The 15,442-nt window shown below is 54.8% G+C and overlaps 1 protein-coding gene, 1 non-coding gene and 1 pseudogene across 2 annotated transcripts; all 3 read right to left on the minus strand.

Moving 5' to 3' along the window:
- Positions 1–2,332: 2,332 nt before the first annotated feature.
- On the minus strand, positions 2,333–2,484 carry LOC122482178 (annotated as a pseudogene).
- Positions 2,485–9,212: 6,728 nt separating this feature from the next.
- TRNAK-UUU lies at positions 9,213–9,285 on the minus strand. The gene has a single exon. It is a non-coding gene; the product is annotated as a tRNA-Lys (tRNA).
- Positions 9,286–9,616: 331 nt separating this feature from the next.
- Positions 9,617–13,777, minus strand: ARL4C (ADP ribosylation factor like GTPase 4C). Its single transcript, XM_043578226.1, has one exon. The coding sequence runs from the start codon at positions 13,200–13,202 to the stop codon at positions 12,624–12,626; it is 579 nt and encodes a 192-aa protein (XP_043434161.1). The 5' UTR covers positions 13,203–13,777; the 3' UTR covers positions 9,617–12,623.
- Positions 13,778–15,442: the final 1,665 nt, after the last annotated feature.

The raw sequence follows: 15,442 nt of genomic DNA on the forward strand, positions 1-15,442 counted from the left end.
ATTAAAATAAATCTGGGGCTCACCTAGTGCTGACCTTTGAGAGGCATTGCCCTTGATAGCAAAAGATTAAGGGTGCCTGGGAGGACCTGGGGTGCCAACAGGCAGAGGCTGTTACAGAGACTGAAAACTGAGAAGGTGGTCGAACGAGATCCCTGACAACCAACTCCAGAAAGCCAGAGGGCATTTGACACCGGCAGGTTCACCGTCACCAGCTCTCCTAATAACCGGCTGCTTGTCACATGTTGCAGCAGTTGAGGGTGGGGTTGGGGGGCTGCCACGCGGAGCTCTGCTGTTCAGTAAATAGACTCTGAGATCTCAGCGGCGTAAGACCGGTTCCTGCCTGGCTCACGTCGCAGGTGCTGCTGGTTGGGCGGCTGGACTCTTGTGGAAGAGGTGACTCGGTTTTCCAGGCTGTTCCCATCAGCCCCTCCGTGATCCTGGAATCGCTGTTTTCAGTCTCGGAGAGGGGAGTGAAGGCTTCGGAGAAGGGACATCCTCCCGGGACCGCCCCCATTTCACTCAGGTTCGCGGACAGCATCAGTGCCGTGGCCCCACCCCAATCCGAGTGCACCGAGTGTGCAGGGGCACGGAGCCGTGGCCTCAGTGGCAGCGGAAGAAGCCAGGAGGGGGTGTGCAGTAGGGAACAGGCACCAGCTGTCAGCTGCTCCTGAGACGTTGCCGCGCCCACAGCTAGGCAACCAGCGGCTACGCGACGTCTGGTCAATTATCACAAGGTCCTGTAAACGACACGGGACCTCTCGGACCCCGGGAAGGTCGTGGCTCCAGATGGGGTGTCCTAGAAATGTGACAGGTTGAGCTGCAGGCCATGCAGCGTGTCTCCCGGACAGCGTGGGCGACACCAGCGACCGGCTGGCGTGGCGCTACCCTTCTGGCCACCTCGGGTGGGCAGACGCCGTGACATTATTCGCTTCACGCAGACGCGCGCGTCTTTCGGGTTCTCTCCCGGTGCGATTGCGCACTGTCCTCTGTTGTTCACCATCCACACTGGCTCCCTCGGCCACGAGTGGGAGAGCGGCATATCAGGCGTCACTGAGGTGGGAACAGTGGCTTTATTCCTTGCTGCTCACGGTGTGTCCACAGATGAGCAGCACCAACACCACCAGGAAGCTTGCTGAAGCGCCAAAGTTTGGGTCCCGCCCAGATCTAACAAGTGAGATCGTATTTTTCTCCATTTTTTGAGAGAGAGAGAGAGAGAGAGAGAGCACGCGCACAAGTGGGGGAGGGGCAGAGAGAGAAGGAGAGAGGAAAATCCCAACCAAGCAGCCTCCACACCCTCAGCGCAGGGCCCAACACGGGGGCTCGAGCTCATGAACTGCGAGATCGTGACCTGAGCCGAGATCAAGAGTCAGATGCTTAACCGACTGCGCCAACCCAGGTGCCCCGCGTGAGATTGTGTTTTAACAAGTTCCCCGGGTGAGTTCTGTGCACGCCGCAGGGTGGGAAGCAGTGAGCTATAAAATGTGTTAATTCCAGACCAAAAAGAATGGTAGATAAATATCTAACTTGAATGGCGCGGATCAAATGTTACAGGGGTCCCAAGCAGACAAGAGTTAAGTTAAAATCTTTAGGCTAAGATCATTAGAAAGATCGAGCTACAAAAGCCTACGTGCACGGTGGAGAAGAACCACTCAGAAACCCAAGGGTCAGCGTCCTTTTTACGGCTCTTGAGTCCCTGGCTGAATGATAATGTGAGTAAGGAGAGTATAGTATGTTTATGTATGGTGGTGGGGGAGGGGGGGTACTTAAACACTTTTTTAAAGTTTATTTATTTATTCTGAGAGAGACAGAGCAAGAGCAAACAGGGGGAGGGACAGAGAGGTGGAATCCCAAGCAGGCTCCACGCCAGGCTCGGGGCTCGAGCTCACGAACTGTGAGCTCATGAGCGGAGCCGGCCGCTCGACCGCCTGAGCCACCCAGGCGCCCCTCAAGCACTTTCATTCGGCCAATAGCCTGAAGTTAGGACAAGAGCCCTGAGTTTACTGTGACGCTAATCGGTTGCAGTAAAGAACAGCACCATGGCATCCGTCCTGTTCCTGATGGTGTGAAAACCTGAGGCCTGAGAAATGAAGGAAGAAATGTTAGAAATTCTTGGTCAACAGATCGGGCTGGTTCTTCTCTCCCAGACCTGCTCTACCCTCGCGTTTTACCAAAGGACACCTCAAATGTGGTTTTAGCACTTGGGAGCCAAGCTGTGGCAATTAAGGCGGATAACAGAAGCTCATTAACAACTTAATGAAATATACTCGGGACATCAGTTTCCGTGACTGTTCAAATGCAGCGGTCAAAGAATAGCACTTTTCTATAAACTGATATAATCTATCATTTTCATCAAACTGCATGGAACTGTGTTAATAAGGATCCTTGAGGATGATACCAATTACTTGTTCGATAATAAGCTTTACAGTTTTTTTTCCCCATTAAAAATTTTTACACTTGATCTTAGCCAAAAGGCCAAGAAGCGATCCATTAAAAATTTTTAATGGGCGCCTGGGTGGCTCAGTCGGTGAAGTGTCCGACTTTGGCTCAGGTCGTGATCTCACGGTTCGTGAGTTCGAGCCCCGCGCCGGGCTCTGTGCTGACAGCTCGGAGCCTGGAGCCTGCTTCCGATTCTGTGTCCCACTCTCTCTCTGCTCCTCCCCTGCTCACATCTCTCTCTCTCTCAAGTATAAATATTCTCTGCCCCTCCCCTGCTCGCACTCTCTCTCTCAAATATAAATAAACATTTAAAAAATTACAAAATTTTTTTTAAGACACTGGGGCACCTGGGTGACTCAGTTGGTGGGGCTTCCAACTTGATTTCAGCTCCAGTCGTGATCTCGCTGTTCGTGAGGTCGAGCCCCGAGTCTACTTCTGCACTGACAGCACAGGAGCCTGCCTGAGATTCTCTCTCTCTCTCTCTCTCTCTGCTGCTCCCCTGTGTGCTCTCTCTCTCTCTCTCTTTCGGTCTCTCTCTGGCAAAAATAAATAAGCATTTAAAACAATTTTGAAGACGTTGTGCTGCCGACTTTGGCAATGAAAGTGGCCCCGAGTGAAGGCATATAGGTAGGCACCAGAAGCTGGACGAGGCAAGGGACAGATTCTCCCCTAGACCCTCCAGAAAGAACGCAGCCTTTCCCGACACCTTGATTTTAGGACTTGTGATTTGAGAACGGTAAGATAATACATGTGCGTTGTTTTAAGCCACTGAGTCTGGGGTAACTTGTTACAGTGGCAACAGGAAACTCATACACAGGGGGGAGACAGACAATCAATACATAATTGAGCATAAGCTCATTTTATGTCCGTGGGAATAAAATACAAAGTATGTCACGGGTAAGAGTGATGCAGGGAAGGGCAGAGACAGTAGGAAGGGGGTTTTAATGAAAACGGGAAGGTGTGGGCGGAGAGACGGGAAGTTGGGGAGAGATATGGCCAGGAAGCTGCCCCGGGGGAAGGTGTTCTAGGGAAAGGGAGCCGTCAGTATGAAGGCCATAGAGGAGGGGTCCTCTGCTTAGGCACTACGGGTGTTCTGGGCCAGACTGTCCTCTGTTGTGGGCTGTCCTGTGCCCCACCTTCTTAGTTGTGACAAGCAAAGGTGTCTCAGGACACTACCATTGTTTTCTGGAAGCCGTGGAGAGCCACGGCTCCAGAGGCAGGTCAGTAGCATAGCTCAAGCACGAGCCTGCTGGGGCGTGGGCGTGACAACAGGCCAAGGTTGGGCAGTTACTTTGGAGTGCATGGCTCTGACGCTTCAACATTCAGGGAACAGCAGCAAGGGCATCATGGGGAACTTACTAGAAAAGCGGACCCCAGATGGGTGGGGGTGGGGTGAGGGAGGCACTGGTTTGGGGTGCTCTCATGCCATGTCTCTGAGCTGCGACGGTGCGGACGCTGCCGTAATTTCAAGCTCATTGGCTTCACAGCTCTTCTGGAACATTCTCCCTGTGCCAGGTCCTGGTTCCAGGCTGTGAAGGGCTCTTCCACGGTAGGGGGGCTGGTTCTGAAGTCAGACTGCCCGACGGTTTCCAAGCCTGTGACAAAGACAGTCCCTATCCATCGACGTTTATTATGAGGCACAGACCGGATGTCTACCCCGTGCATTCAGCTCAGCGCTCGGCGCCCCGTAAGTGCTCCGTGATTGTTCTTGTGACTGTCTGTCTGTCTACCCATCTGTTTGCCTGTGCCGTGAAGGTCCACATCAGCACCGGCAGGATGAACCCATCTACCTCATGGCCTTTCAGAGAGGATTACATGACGTGAGTCTGTCAAGTGCGTAATTCATAGCTCAGCACAAAACAAACGCTCCGTGAATGGTCGCAAGTAATATTATCTTAATCATTTCTTTTCAGAAAGTGAGTGCTGGTAAAGGGCTTCACCGTTCATGGCGTTCTCAGCTGCTTACTTGGAATTACCCTCGAGGTGCGCCTCACCCTCCTGGCCAGAATGTCCTGACCTCCCCGGTGGTAATTGTTAAACCAGGAGCCGAGACGTTAGTCCTTCCGTCCCCCGAGCCGGGGCCAACCGAGGTGGGTCTCGATCTGCCTGTGATCTGTTGGCACGGGGTGGTTGATGGTTTCCCTCACACGGCAGCTCTGGTGGGGAGCCCTATGTGTTTTGTACAATGAAAGGGTGGGGGTGGTGTCTGAGGCACCTTATCAGCTGAGAGGTTTTAGCCACAAGTAGCCGAAACCCCAAGTAAAGGGCATGTCATTTTCTGCAAGTCCTGAGGTCAGGTGGTGCCGGGGTTGGGTATGTCAGCAGCTCCACAGTGGCATCTGAGACCCTTCATACTTCCCTCCTGCTGTCCTCAGTGGGTGAGTGGGCTCTCAACATGGTGTCAAGGTGGCTGCAGCCACTCCAGCCATCACATCTTCATTCACTGAAATTCAGAAGCAGCAAAGGAGAGCTGTATGATCCAACGTTAAAACATTAGGAAGATTTTCCAAAGCCCATCCATTTATTCCTCTCCGGGAAACCCTTCCCTTGGGTCTCAGGACCCTTCCCTAAACAAATCCCAAGCAAGAAGAATTTATTAATTTTGTGGCTCAGACCAATCTCCCCTTAAGCTGAGCGTAGAGTCACTTTCCCTGAGCACATAGTCGCCAGGCAGAGGGCACCCCCAAGTAAAAGTGGGGTTCTGCCTGCAAGAAAGGTGGACAGAGGCACGGATTCGTGTGTGGGTAACCCACGGTGTCTGCCTCAGAGGATTTCACCTCATTCCGACTCTCCAGCCCCTCATTCCGTCATCCCAGTGACTTGCTCAGACAGAAGCAAGCGGAGCAGAATTGAGGCCCGGAGTGAATTTCCGGGGGAGGTGGCCATTATTCAAAACGTCTGCAAGAAACCCCTCACTCTGTGGTAGCAAACGGATTCCAAGGCAGATTTCCCAGCACTTTGAGGTTCGGGGGTGGGGGGGTCCACACTGGGAGAGAGAACCAGCGTGAGGTGAGAAGGGGATTCTGAGGCCGCTCAGGATCAGCCCCTCAGATCAGCCCCCGCCCCCGGGTGTCTGAGTGGGAGTAGACACTGGGGAGCCATGTCACCAAGCATCTGATGGCCATTGAGAATGGGACGCCACAACGGGGGTCAGCAGGACGGGGGCCGGCCGCTGCGGCCGCCATGCTGAGCCCAGCTTCCAGAAGGACACTTCCGCAAGCAGTCGGGGGCGGTGGCGGGGGGTGGGGGGGACGGGGTGGAAGGGAAGGAGAAAACAGAGCAGTTAGCACAGTCGTATCAGCTCGCCTCCCAAGGAAATCTCAGAAAGGGCAAGAGAGGGAGATCGAGGGGGGGACTGGGCGTCTTCTGATGACACGCACTGAGACAGAGTGCCATGCTTTTCCTCCCAGGCTGGAGTGGCATGGAAGACGTGAACTTGGTTGAATTCATGACTTTCCGTTTGGTCAAACTGGGGGACGTTTCACACCGGAGTTCAGCGGCAACGTGATACCTTCCCCTTGCTTCGCCCCCTAGAATGTCAGCCATCTGAGGACAAGAATCACGTTCCAAGTCTTCCCGGCACACCCACCTGGGGGAGCGTCCCCAGCATAACAGGTGTCACGATTATTTGCAGACATTATTATTATTATTATTGCTGTTTATTTATCTTTGAGCGGGGGAGGGGTGGCGAGAGATGGGGGCGGGGACAGAGGATCCGAAGCAGGCCCTGTGCTGACAGTAGACAGCCTCACACGGGGCTCGAACTCACCATCGTGACCTGAACTCAGCTCGGACGCTTAACCGACTGAACCCCCCAGCCGCCCCTGCAGATATTATTTTTAACAGCATTTTTTTTTTACGTGATGGACGCGGCATCCGAGCGCACTGCAAATGACACGGCAATGCGAAAGTTCATCTGCAGAATAGCGGCCTCCGAAGTATATTTACGGAAGGAGCCGGTGCGGTTGTCATCACTTACCATGATGACTTTTAAATAATGCATTGAAATCGTTTTAGCTTTCGTGAGACACGGGCAGCTGAAATTAATTGCACGGGGAGTTAGTGTTTAAGGAAGGAACAGTCGTGCGTGGCCATTAGAAGCAGAAGCCTGAAAGTGACAGAGGTACGGAGCCTCATTTTCCCCAAGAGTTACTTAATGGACTCTTTCACTAAAGGTTCTACGTCCCAGAATCTCACGAGGAGAGACGCTTTCCTCCTGGAAGTCGGCTTTGGATGTTCTCATCAGTGAAGACACAGAGGGGACGCGGGGTGGGGGGCGGGGGGTTGAACTCGTCCCTAACAGCAAGGGGAACAGCATGTCCCTGCAACCCAGAGCCGGCCCAGCAGAGAAGGGGCCACAGTCCAGGCGTGCTGTGCTGACCTGCAGGCTTCTGGACCTGCCCTGTGCCCTGTGTTCTCCTCTCTTTCGTCACTTTATCTCTGTAAACACCGCGAGGCATGGGTGGGGCCGGGGTCTTCAGCCTCTTACCGTTGCTGAGGGACCCCGGTAGAGAGCTGGCTGTGAAGACTGCACCCCAAAGCAGGAGCACTGATACCCCATGTCCACCCTTCCGGGGGCTGTGTGGAGTGGGGAGGGATTGCCCTGGACACAAACAGCCTCCTGAAGGAAATACCGGAAAGAAAATTCTTCAGGGATGGAACGTGGTACCAGAGGGTTTGGATTTTCCTGGACCTTGGATCCTGCTGAGGAGGGAAGGCGAGGCTCTGGGCTTCTGTTCTGGCGTGTCGATGGTGGCGGGCGTGAGTTCTGGACACAGTGCAGATAGGATCCCCCCTGGCAGGAGGGTGCAGGGGTGCTGGAGGGTGCAAGGAGGGTACAGAAGGGGACGGTTTGTGGTGACTTTCCTGGAAAACATCAAATGAACAACACTGCCCAGGTGCCAAGTCTCACCTGGTACCGTTGGATGAAGGCTGGCCCCACAAAATAAGGGCTGAGGTTTTGTCTTCTTTCGGTTTCTAGTATTTTTACTCATCTGGAGAGCACCGATCCCTAAATAGGTTTTCAAGAATTTTTCAGGTGTCAGGACTTAAAAATGGCATCTGTGCCCTTTCTTTTTTAAAAATTTAATGTCTGTTTATTTTTGAGAGAGAGAGGCAGCACAAGTGAGGGAGGGAGAGACAGAGAGGGGGACGCAGAATCCGAAGCAGGCTCCAGGCTCTGAGTTGTCAGCACAGAGCCCAACGCGGGGCTCGAACTCACACACTTCGAAGTCATGACCTGAGCCGAAGTTGGAGGCTTAACCGACTGAGCCACCCAGGCGCCCCGCATCTGTGGCCTTTCTGATGTTATCTGGCTCCTAAACATTAGCTTCTATAGCAACAGGGACGATAAAATCAAGCCTCGCTCATCTTTTAAGAAAAACCCCTAGGCTCATGCCTGTTTCCACCCTGTGTACAAGTTTCAACCTCCTTCTGCGAAGTCACAGCAGTGATTCATCTCATGACCGTGATCTTGAAGAACGATATTCACAGTTTGTCTGTTTTCACCTTAATTCAGACATGTCACGGGAAATAACTATTTTGTGTAACGTATGCAAGTTTATATGCATCTGGTGTACGTAGGTTTAAAATTTACCACGAAAACTAACCAACGAGAATGCAGTCATGCAGCCGATAATTAGGGAGTACTCACTCCCTGCTCAAGGTGGTTTTCCGCACTGGCTGCCACGGAGCCAGGCCTTACCCCGTCGGGGGGCTCATAGCCTGGCGAGATGGGCCATGGGAGCAGCGGACCCAGTGGTCCACACAGCTCCGTCTGGCCCCTCACCCAGCCTCGCAGAGCTCTGGAAGGGGAGACCACACGCCCGGGATGGTCCACAGACACTTCCTGGACTCCACTCTTGCCTGGGCCTGGGGTGCAGGCTAGGTTCCAGAGCGTAAGGGCACCAAGAAGTGTGGGTGAAGGGCAGATTGCAGCAAGCTGACTTAAATGCTTGTGGTCGGGTGGAATTACAGTGCTTTCCACGTGTTGCTAGCGACCCGTGATCAAAGCTGGGGCTGCTGACTGAGCACTGGAGCCGAGTTATGATTGGGTTTATTCCTCCCCGGCACGCACTATGACCCCATTTTACAGATGGGGAGATCGAGGCTCAAGAGGCTAAGAAATGGAGAGGAAAATGATGGAGGCCCTAAGCGCTGGAGTTGAAATTTGAAACTGGATCCTTTTGCCTCCTGAGCTAAGACCCAAGGGGCCCTTGCTTTTGTGGCCTGGTATCTGCTGAGCGCCCTCACGAGTGTGGCTGTGTTGACCCTGTCAGAATGCTGCGGAGTCAGCCCCAGTCGCTTTTTCTTCAGAAGGTGGGCCTTTTGGGGGGGGGGGGTGCTTGGGTGGCCCAGTGGGTTGAGCGTCCGACTCGGCTCAGGTCATGATCTCGCAGTTTGTGAGTTCGAGCCCCGCGTCGGGCTCTGTGTCAGATTCTGTGTCTCCCTCTCTCTCTGCCCCTCCCCCGCCCGTGCTCTGTCTCTCAAGAATAAATACATGTTAAAAAAAAAAAAAAAGAAAGAAAGCGGGCCTTTCCCCAACAACAGGCACAAAACACGATTGTTTCACTGCACCTTCTACGGCAGAGGACTCAAAGTCCTGGATGTCTTCTGGGTTCAGCCCAGATCGGAGCAGAGGAGGTCTAGGCGCTGAGCAGCTTTGTGACGATTCATGTTATATTAGCACACAGCGACTTCCAATTTTACACAATCCCATGGTATTCTTGAAATGATTAACAATCATGACCTTGTTTTGTTTGTTTAGGTAGGCTCTATGCCCAGCGTGGGGCTTCAACTCACGACCCTGAGATCAAAAGTCACATGCTCTACCGACCGAGCCAGCCAGGCGCCCCAAATCATGACCTTTTTTAATAAACTGAGAGGCTGAGGACAGGCGTGGCACTGAAGGCCTTTTTCCTGAAGGATCTGGGAGGACCAGGGACAGGCACCCCGTAGGGCGGCAGGCGTAGGGGGACAGGCACAGGTGTATGATGCAGTCCAGCCCTCACACTCCTCTGCTCAGGACAGAGCTGGACACGGAAGCCAGAAAAACTGAGACTTGATCCAGCCCCAGGCGGGCCCCAGAGGCCATCTGGTGAGCCATCCAGTCACTCCCCAAAGAAGGCCTAGGAATAAAGAAGGGCAACTTGAAAAACCATCCAGACAACTTCCCCAAACGTTTGATTGTATAAATAATTTATTTCTGTTCACAGCATCATATATGCATATAAAAGGGAACAGGACCAGAAGAGGACGTTCAGGACAGAGAATTACAGCAGCAGAAAGGAAAACCGAAACCAGGAGACGACAGTCCCAACACCATGACAGAGAATCTGTGAAGAGAATCGGCTTGAAATAAAACCGGCCTCCTTGTGTCTAGGGGAGAACCTTTCGAAAGCTCACGTGGGGAGGCCAACTTCCTCCGTGTGAAACCCATTCATTCTTCAAAGGGGCAGGAGGCATAATAGATCACTGATGCCATATTGGAGAGGATTCCCCCCCCCCCCCCAAGGCCACGCCAAGGTAACTTGACGCGTGCTTCCTCTGTTTGGTCAGAGACAAAAGTGGGCTGTTATTAGGTCAAACACCACAGAGATCAACGGAGACTCTTAACTATTGGTTGATACACCACAGGGGCCTTACTTGACCGCACAATTTACTAACAGTTGACTGCACCCCTAAGTATCGATAATGCAAAAACCAAAGTCATTTCGCTTCGTTTGTAAAGCATGACGGGACTTGAACAGGGATCTCGAACCTAAGGATGGTTAGCACGAGGTGGTTACAGCATTTGGCATCTTCAATGTCACAAAATAAATATATTATTCTCTCAATAGCGTGGCCCTACCAAAATGTCAAAGTGCATAAGAAATTGTTACATGTGAAGAAAATAAAGGAGGATGGGGATTTTTTTTTTAATAACTCTATACAGAATCTTCAGATGATGGGACCAGCCCATTTAGAAATCAGTGACTACGCTGTCGAAACGTAAACCGAAATCCTGCAGGCTTTGACAGTGCTTAGCTCTATTTTCTCTACTGAGTTGCTACAAAAATACCAGCCTTGGGGAGGTACCAAATACACCGACCAAAGATAAAAGGAAGATGATGGGCCTGCTAGGTTTCCTCTTTTAAAAGGTTTCCTGTAAGAATTGGGTTTCAAGCAGGAAGGCAGGACCACCTCTGGGTCTTAAATTAACTTTCTGAGTGTAATGGACAATAGGCATGGGTATATAATCCGACGACCTCACATGCTCAAGCATGATCATGCCCAGTTGCTCTATAGGCCTCCTTCGTAAAGAAATTCCTCACAGTGGGGTGTGTGTGTGTGTGTGTGTGTGTGCGCGCGCGTGTGCATATGCAAAATTCTACCTGTGAACATGAATTTGAAGAGGAAATGAAAACCAAACGGTAAGTAGAAGTTTCCCTTTTTGATACTGTGTCTCAGGGTAAATGACAGCTTCTGCAAACTAAGACTCAGTCCTGATTATAAAGGATTTTTAAATCACATTATTAAAAATATGTATTTCTTCTTCTTTCGCTTTATCTATTTTTCCAAAGCCTCTTTCAAGTAAACCGCGAAGTGCCTGAGTACAGGTGATCATTACATCACACGCTTTCTCTGATCCCAAGCACTCACTGTATGCATTTGCCTAGCAGGCCAGTTCCCACAAGAATGGATGGGGAAGGACCTCATTCCTTGTGCTTTTCCTTTGCTTTTAAAATCCATGCAACGAGGTCGGCTTTTGCAACAAGGTGGGGTTTTATTTTTTTGGCGCATGACATCAAATACTCTAACGAGACATTTTTCATGAAATGCTTCAAACCAGATAGGCCACGATGAACCAAATTAGAAATTTGAACACGTCCCCACTTGCAGCGTAAAAGGATCTAAAAGGGCAGAGCGGAGTCTTTTTTTTTTTTTCTTTTCCTAAGGTGAATATTTCTAAGGTGAGTATTCATTTGTAGAATTTCTTAAAAACATGTCTGAAAACCAAAACCCATCATCAAGCTGTTCGTATTACAAGAGACGGCCTTGCAAAAAACCATCTTGCAATTCAGCACACATCTGCGGCTGGTGTGCTCATACAAACCAATCAGGAGGCTAAGAGATTTTTTAAGATTCCACACATATGGGTCTAGGTATTTATGCCGATTACACAGGACAGAGGGAGGTCCCTGTATCTACACACACACCCCATCCAGCATTTACGCCAAGAAGAGCCTTACCCTTTAAAAACCTTTAACTATCCTGCAAACAGTAAATATATCATTTGCCACCACCTCCAACAGTTTTTTGTTTTTTTTTTAATTTTTATTGGTCTCTTTGTGTGATAATGACCTACACATGGACAGGGTCCAAACCATCTGGAAGATGTCTGATTCCAGGCTGAAAAGCAGTTCTCAACCGAACTGGTCTTCCGTAGCCACCATAAAAGCACCAGGAAAGGGGCAGCTTTGTGGCCATCCCCCCGGCCAAGGCCAGCGCGGCGCCCCACGCTCTCGGGCTGCTGTATTGTTCCAGGCAGTCCTCTGATGGCCCAAATCACCACCACCTCGTTTGGGCCCAGAGCAGGACAAATGAAATTTCAACAGGGGCCTGCCCTGTGACATAAAACTATCCGGCTTCCCCAGCCCACGAATGCAGGGGGAGGCCGTCCCCCCCCCCAGCACCTCCCACTGCCAACCTGCCCCCCAGATAGGTGCTCCCAGGGTTCTGGGAGCCGCATACCTCAGGTGACTCACAGGTGGGAGCCCCAGTGAGGGCGGGGCAGCCCAACTTGTGGCGGGCGGCGGAAGAGATCGCTTTTGTCTCTGACATCCGAGTTTTCCACCTGGGCCGGGAGGGGCGGACAGCAGGCCAGGCGCGTCCACTCCCCAGCGCCCCCCACCCATTAGTAGCTCTGGCGTTCAGACAAAAGGTCCCCTGAGCTGGGGGTGGGGGCCGATCGAGGGCAGGCTGGCAACTCGGTATACACACCCAGGTTAAGTCACTAGTCCTGCGTCTGGGTGCACAGACTCCGTTTTAAAAATTCGAAGCATAGCTTTGGTTCTCTGTCTTTGTTCGCGGGCGCGGATGCTCCTTCGTTCATCCATCCATCCATCCATCCATCCATCCCTGACTTGCTCGCTCCCTCGCTCGCCCCCGGCTCGCTCCCCGCTCGCTCCCGAACACAGCCGGGCGCATTACCGCTTCTTCTTCTGCTTGAGGGACTTCCTGCGTTTCAGAATCATCTCATAGAGCTTGTCCATGCCCTCGGTGAGGCCCTCGCCGATGATGGCGCACGCCGGCTGGACGTGGTAGGTGGTGGCCGGGATGAGCTCGTGCAGCGCCAGCTGCTTCTCGATCTCGGCCACCGGCAGCGACTTGGGCAGGTCCTGCTTGTTGGCGATGACCAGCAGCGGCGTGCCCTGGTTCTCAGCGAACTTGGTGACCTTGTGCAGCTCCGTCTTGGCCTCCTCCAGCCGGTCCACGTCCACCGAGTCCACCACGTAGATGATGCCGTCCGTGCAGCGGCTGTAGGACTTCCAGAGCGGCCGCAGCTTCTCCTGGCCGCCGACGTCCCAGAAGTGGCAGCTGATACCCTTGGCCGTGCCGTTGCTCAGCTTGATCTTCTCGGTGTTGAAGCCGATGGTGGGCACCGTGTTCACGAACTCGTTGAACTTGAGCCGGTACAGCACCGTGGTCTTGCCGGCCGAGTCCAAGCCCAGCATGACGATGTGCAGGGACTGGAAGGCCGAGATGTTGGAGGAGATGTTGCCCATGGCTCCTGGCTGCGGCGCCGGCCACTGCGGCTGCGGCGGGAGGGCGCCGCCCCCCGAGCAGCTACGCGGCCCGAAGCGGCCGGGAGCACCTGGGCCAGCCCCTGTCGCCCTCCGCCGCGGGCACCGGCCCGGCCTCGGCGGCCCCCCCGGGGGAGGCGCTCGGCTCGGCGCGCTCAGACGCCGCGGTCCCCGGGCCCCCGCCGGCCGGGCATCGCGTCTCTCCGGCGGGCTTTTGTCTTCCGCGAAGCCGCCTCCGCGGCGGCCGCGCAGGGGGGGCTCGCGCCCGGCGCCCTCCCCCCGGCCCCGGCTCGCTCTGCGGCTGCCTCCGGCCGCGCCCCCGCGCTCCGGCCGCTGCCCGGCTCTCCGCCTGCCCGCCCGCTCCGGGCTCCGGGCTCCGGGCTCCGGGCTCCCGGCGCTCGCCTCTGCCTTGGGAGGGCCGCGGGGCCGCTCCCGCTCCCGAGCGCGCCTCGGAGGCGCAGGCGGGGCGCGGGCTTCCCCGGGCGTCGCTACCCGCGCGGCTGCCTGGCTGTCCCCCGCAGTCCCCGCGCCGCCGCCGCCGCCGCCGCCAGCCTGCAGCGGCGGGAGGGCGCCCGGCCCCGCCCCCGGCCCCGCCCCTCGGGCCCCGCCCCCCGCCGCCCCCGGACCGCCGAGCACCTCCCCGCCCCGCGCGCCGCTTTCGCGCCTTCCGAGCGTTCGAAATCGCCCTCCGCGTCCCCCTCCCTCGCCGCGCGCAGACAATGGGCCCGGGGCCGACTCTTCCTCCCGGGCCGGCTGACGCATCGGATGAAAATAGCTCCAGGCTCCCGGAACCCCCAGCCTCCGAGCCTGGGCCGCACAGCCTGCCTCGGGGAGCGGGTTCGGGGGTCCCCATTCAGCCGGCCCTGGAGCGGCCCGGAGGCCCGAGAGGGGGCAGGCGAGGACAGCTTCCGCCCCTGGGGCTGGGGAGCTCCCGGGTGGGCGTAGAGGGCCCCGCGGGGGGCTATGGGGCCGTGTGGTCAGGCCCCCGGAGAGGAGCAAGGAAGGCGCGGGCCTCAGGCAGCCGCCAGCCTGCACCCCGCGCCTGTCCCGGCCCGGGCGCACCCCACTCTCGCGCCCTCTGCGGTGCCCGGGGGCCCCGGCCCTCCATGATGGCCTGTATCGCTTTCTTCCTGGGGCTCCAGGGCCACTGTTGCGCCTCGAGCCCAGGCCTGCGCCCACGGAGCCCCCAAGGTCCAGCGTTTCTTGCCTTGTGGGGGCCACCGTGAAGGAGAGGCATTTGCACCCTAGGCCACAAGCCTTGCTTCCCAGATGGCTTAGACGACTCACCTTTCCCAGACAGCACTCTAGGCTGCCACAAACAGCGCGGGCACCCTCGGGAGCCTTATCATGGGGGAGCGCGGTCTGCCTCTCCACTCAGACCTGAGACCCACCTGCTCACAGGTGAACCACGCCTCCCTTGGGGCGCCAGACGCTCTTGGGGCCTGAAACTTTGAAAATGAGTCCCGGGCTTGGAGTAGATGGCACCGTGGGTTACAATCAACACCAGCTCCCCTTCCCCGGTTTCCCTGTGCCTTCACTCCAATGCAGCGCCTTTCATTCTGGTTTGGAAACATAACCAATGCGCGTCCTCTGGGTGCAGAGGAAGCCCAGGGTGCATTATGGGTAACACAGACCTGGGGCCCGAGCTGCTCCGGAGAGGCAGCCGGTGGCTGAAATGGCCCCTAGCATCTTTGCAACACTCCAGTTTATTAGGCAGAAAAGACAGGAATGGGGCCACCAGGGACAAAATGAAAATGACAACGTTTATGAACAAATACCAAAGTTTTACAGAAATGCTTTCCTTGACCACCTCCCCTGCACAAGCTGTGGTAAAATAAATGAGAAGACCACACCTGAAGATCCCATCTTTGGGACTCCCGTGGTGGCAGCCGTCACTGCAGTCCCGGTGGTCCGGACGGGGTCTAGGGACTGGAACTGGAATGTCAGGGCTGGAAATGGCCTTGTGGGTCCAGATGAGGAGACCGAGGCCTAGGCACCTGGGACTTTGCCAGGGTGGAGCCAGGACTGCCTGCTCCAAGCCCAGTGGTATTCATGCCCAGGGCCCAGGGCCTGCTGTTCTCCCTCAGTTCACACACTGCCCACACACTGTTTGAATGTAACAGGGAATGAAGTTGTAAGCAACGTGAATTCAGTTGCAAAAGACAGAAACGGAATTCACACCGGGTTGGGCAAAATGGAAATACATTCACTGATGTAACTGA

Source organism: Prionailurus bengalensis, chromosome C1, assembly GCF_016509475.1.
Source record: "Prionailurus bengalensis isolate Pbe53 chromosome C1, Fcat_Pben_1.1_paternal_pri, whole genome shotgun sequence".
NCBI classification, from domain to species: Eukaryota; Metazoa; Chordata; class Mammalia; order Carnivora; family Felidae; genus Prionailurus; species Prionailurus bengalensis.

What these genes read in the sequence shown, in the direction of transcription:
- ARL4C (XM_043578226.1), bottom strand. Translation starts at nt 13,202, where the DNA reads ATGGGCAACATCTCCTCCAACATCTCGGCCTTCCAGTCCCTGCACATC.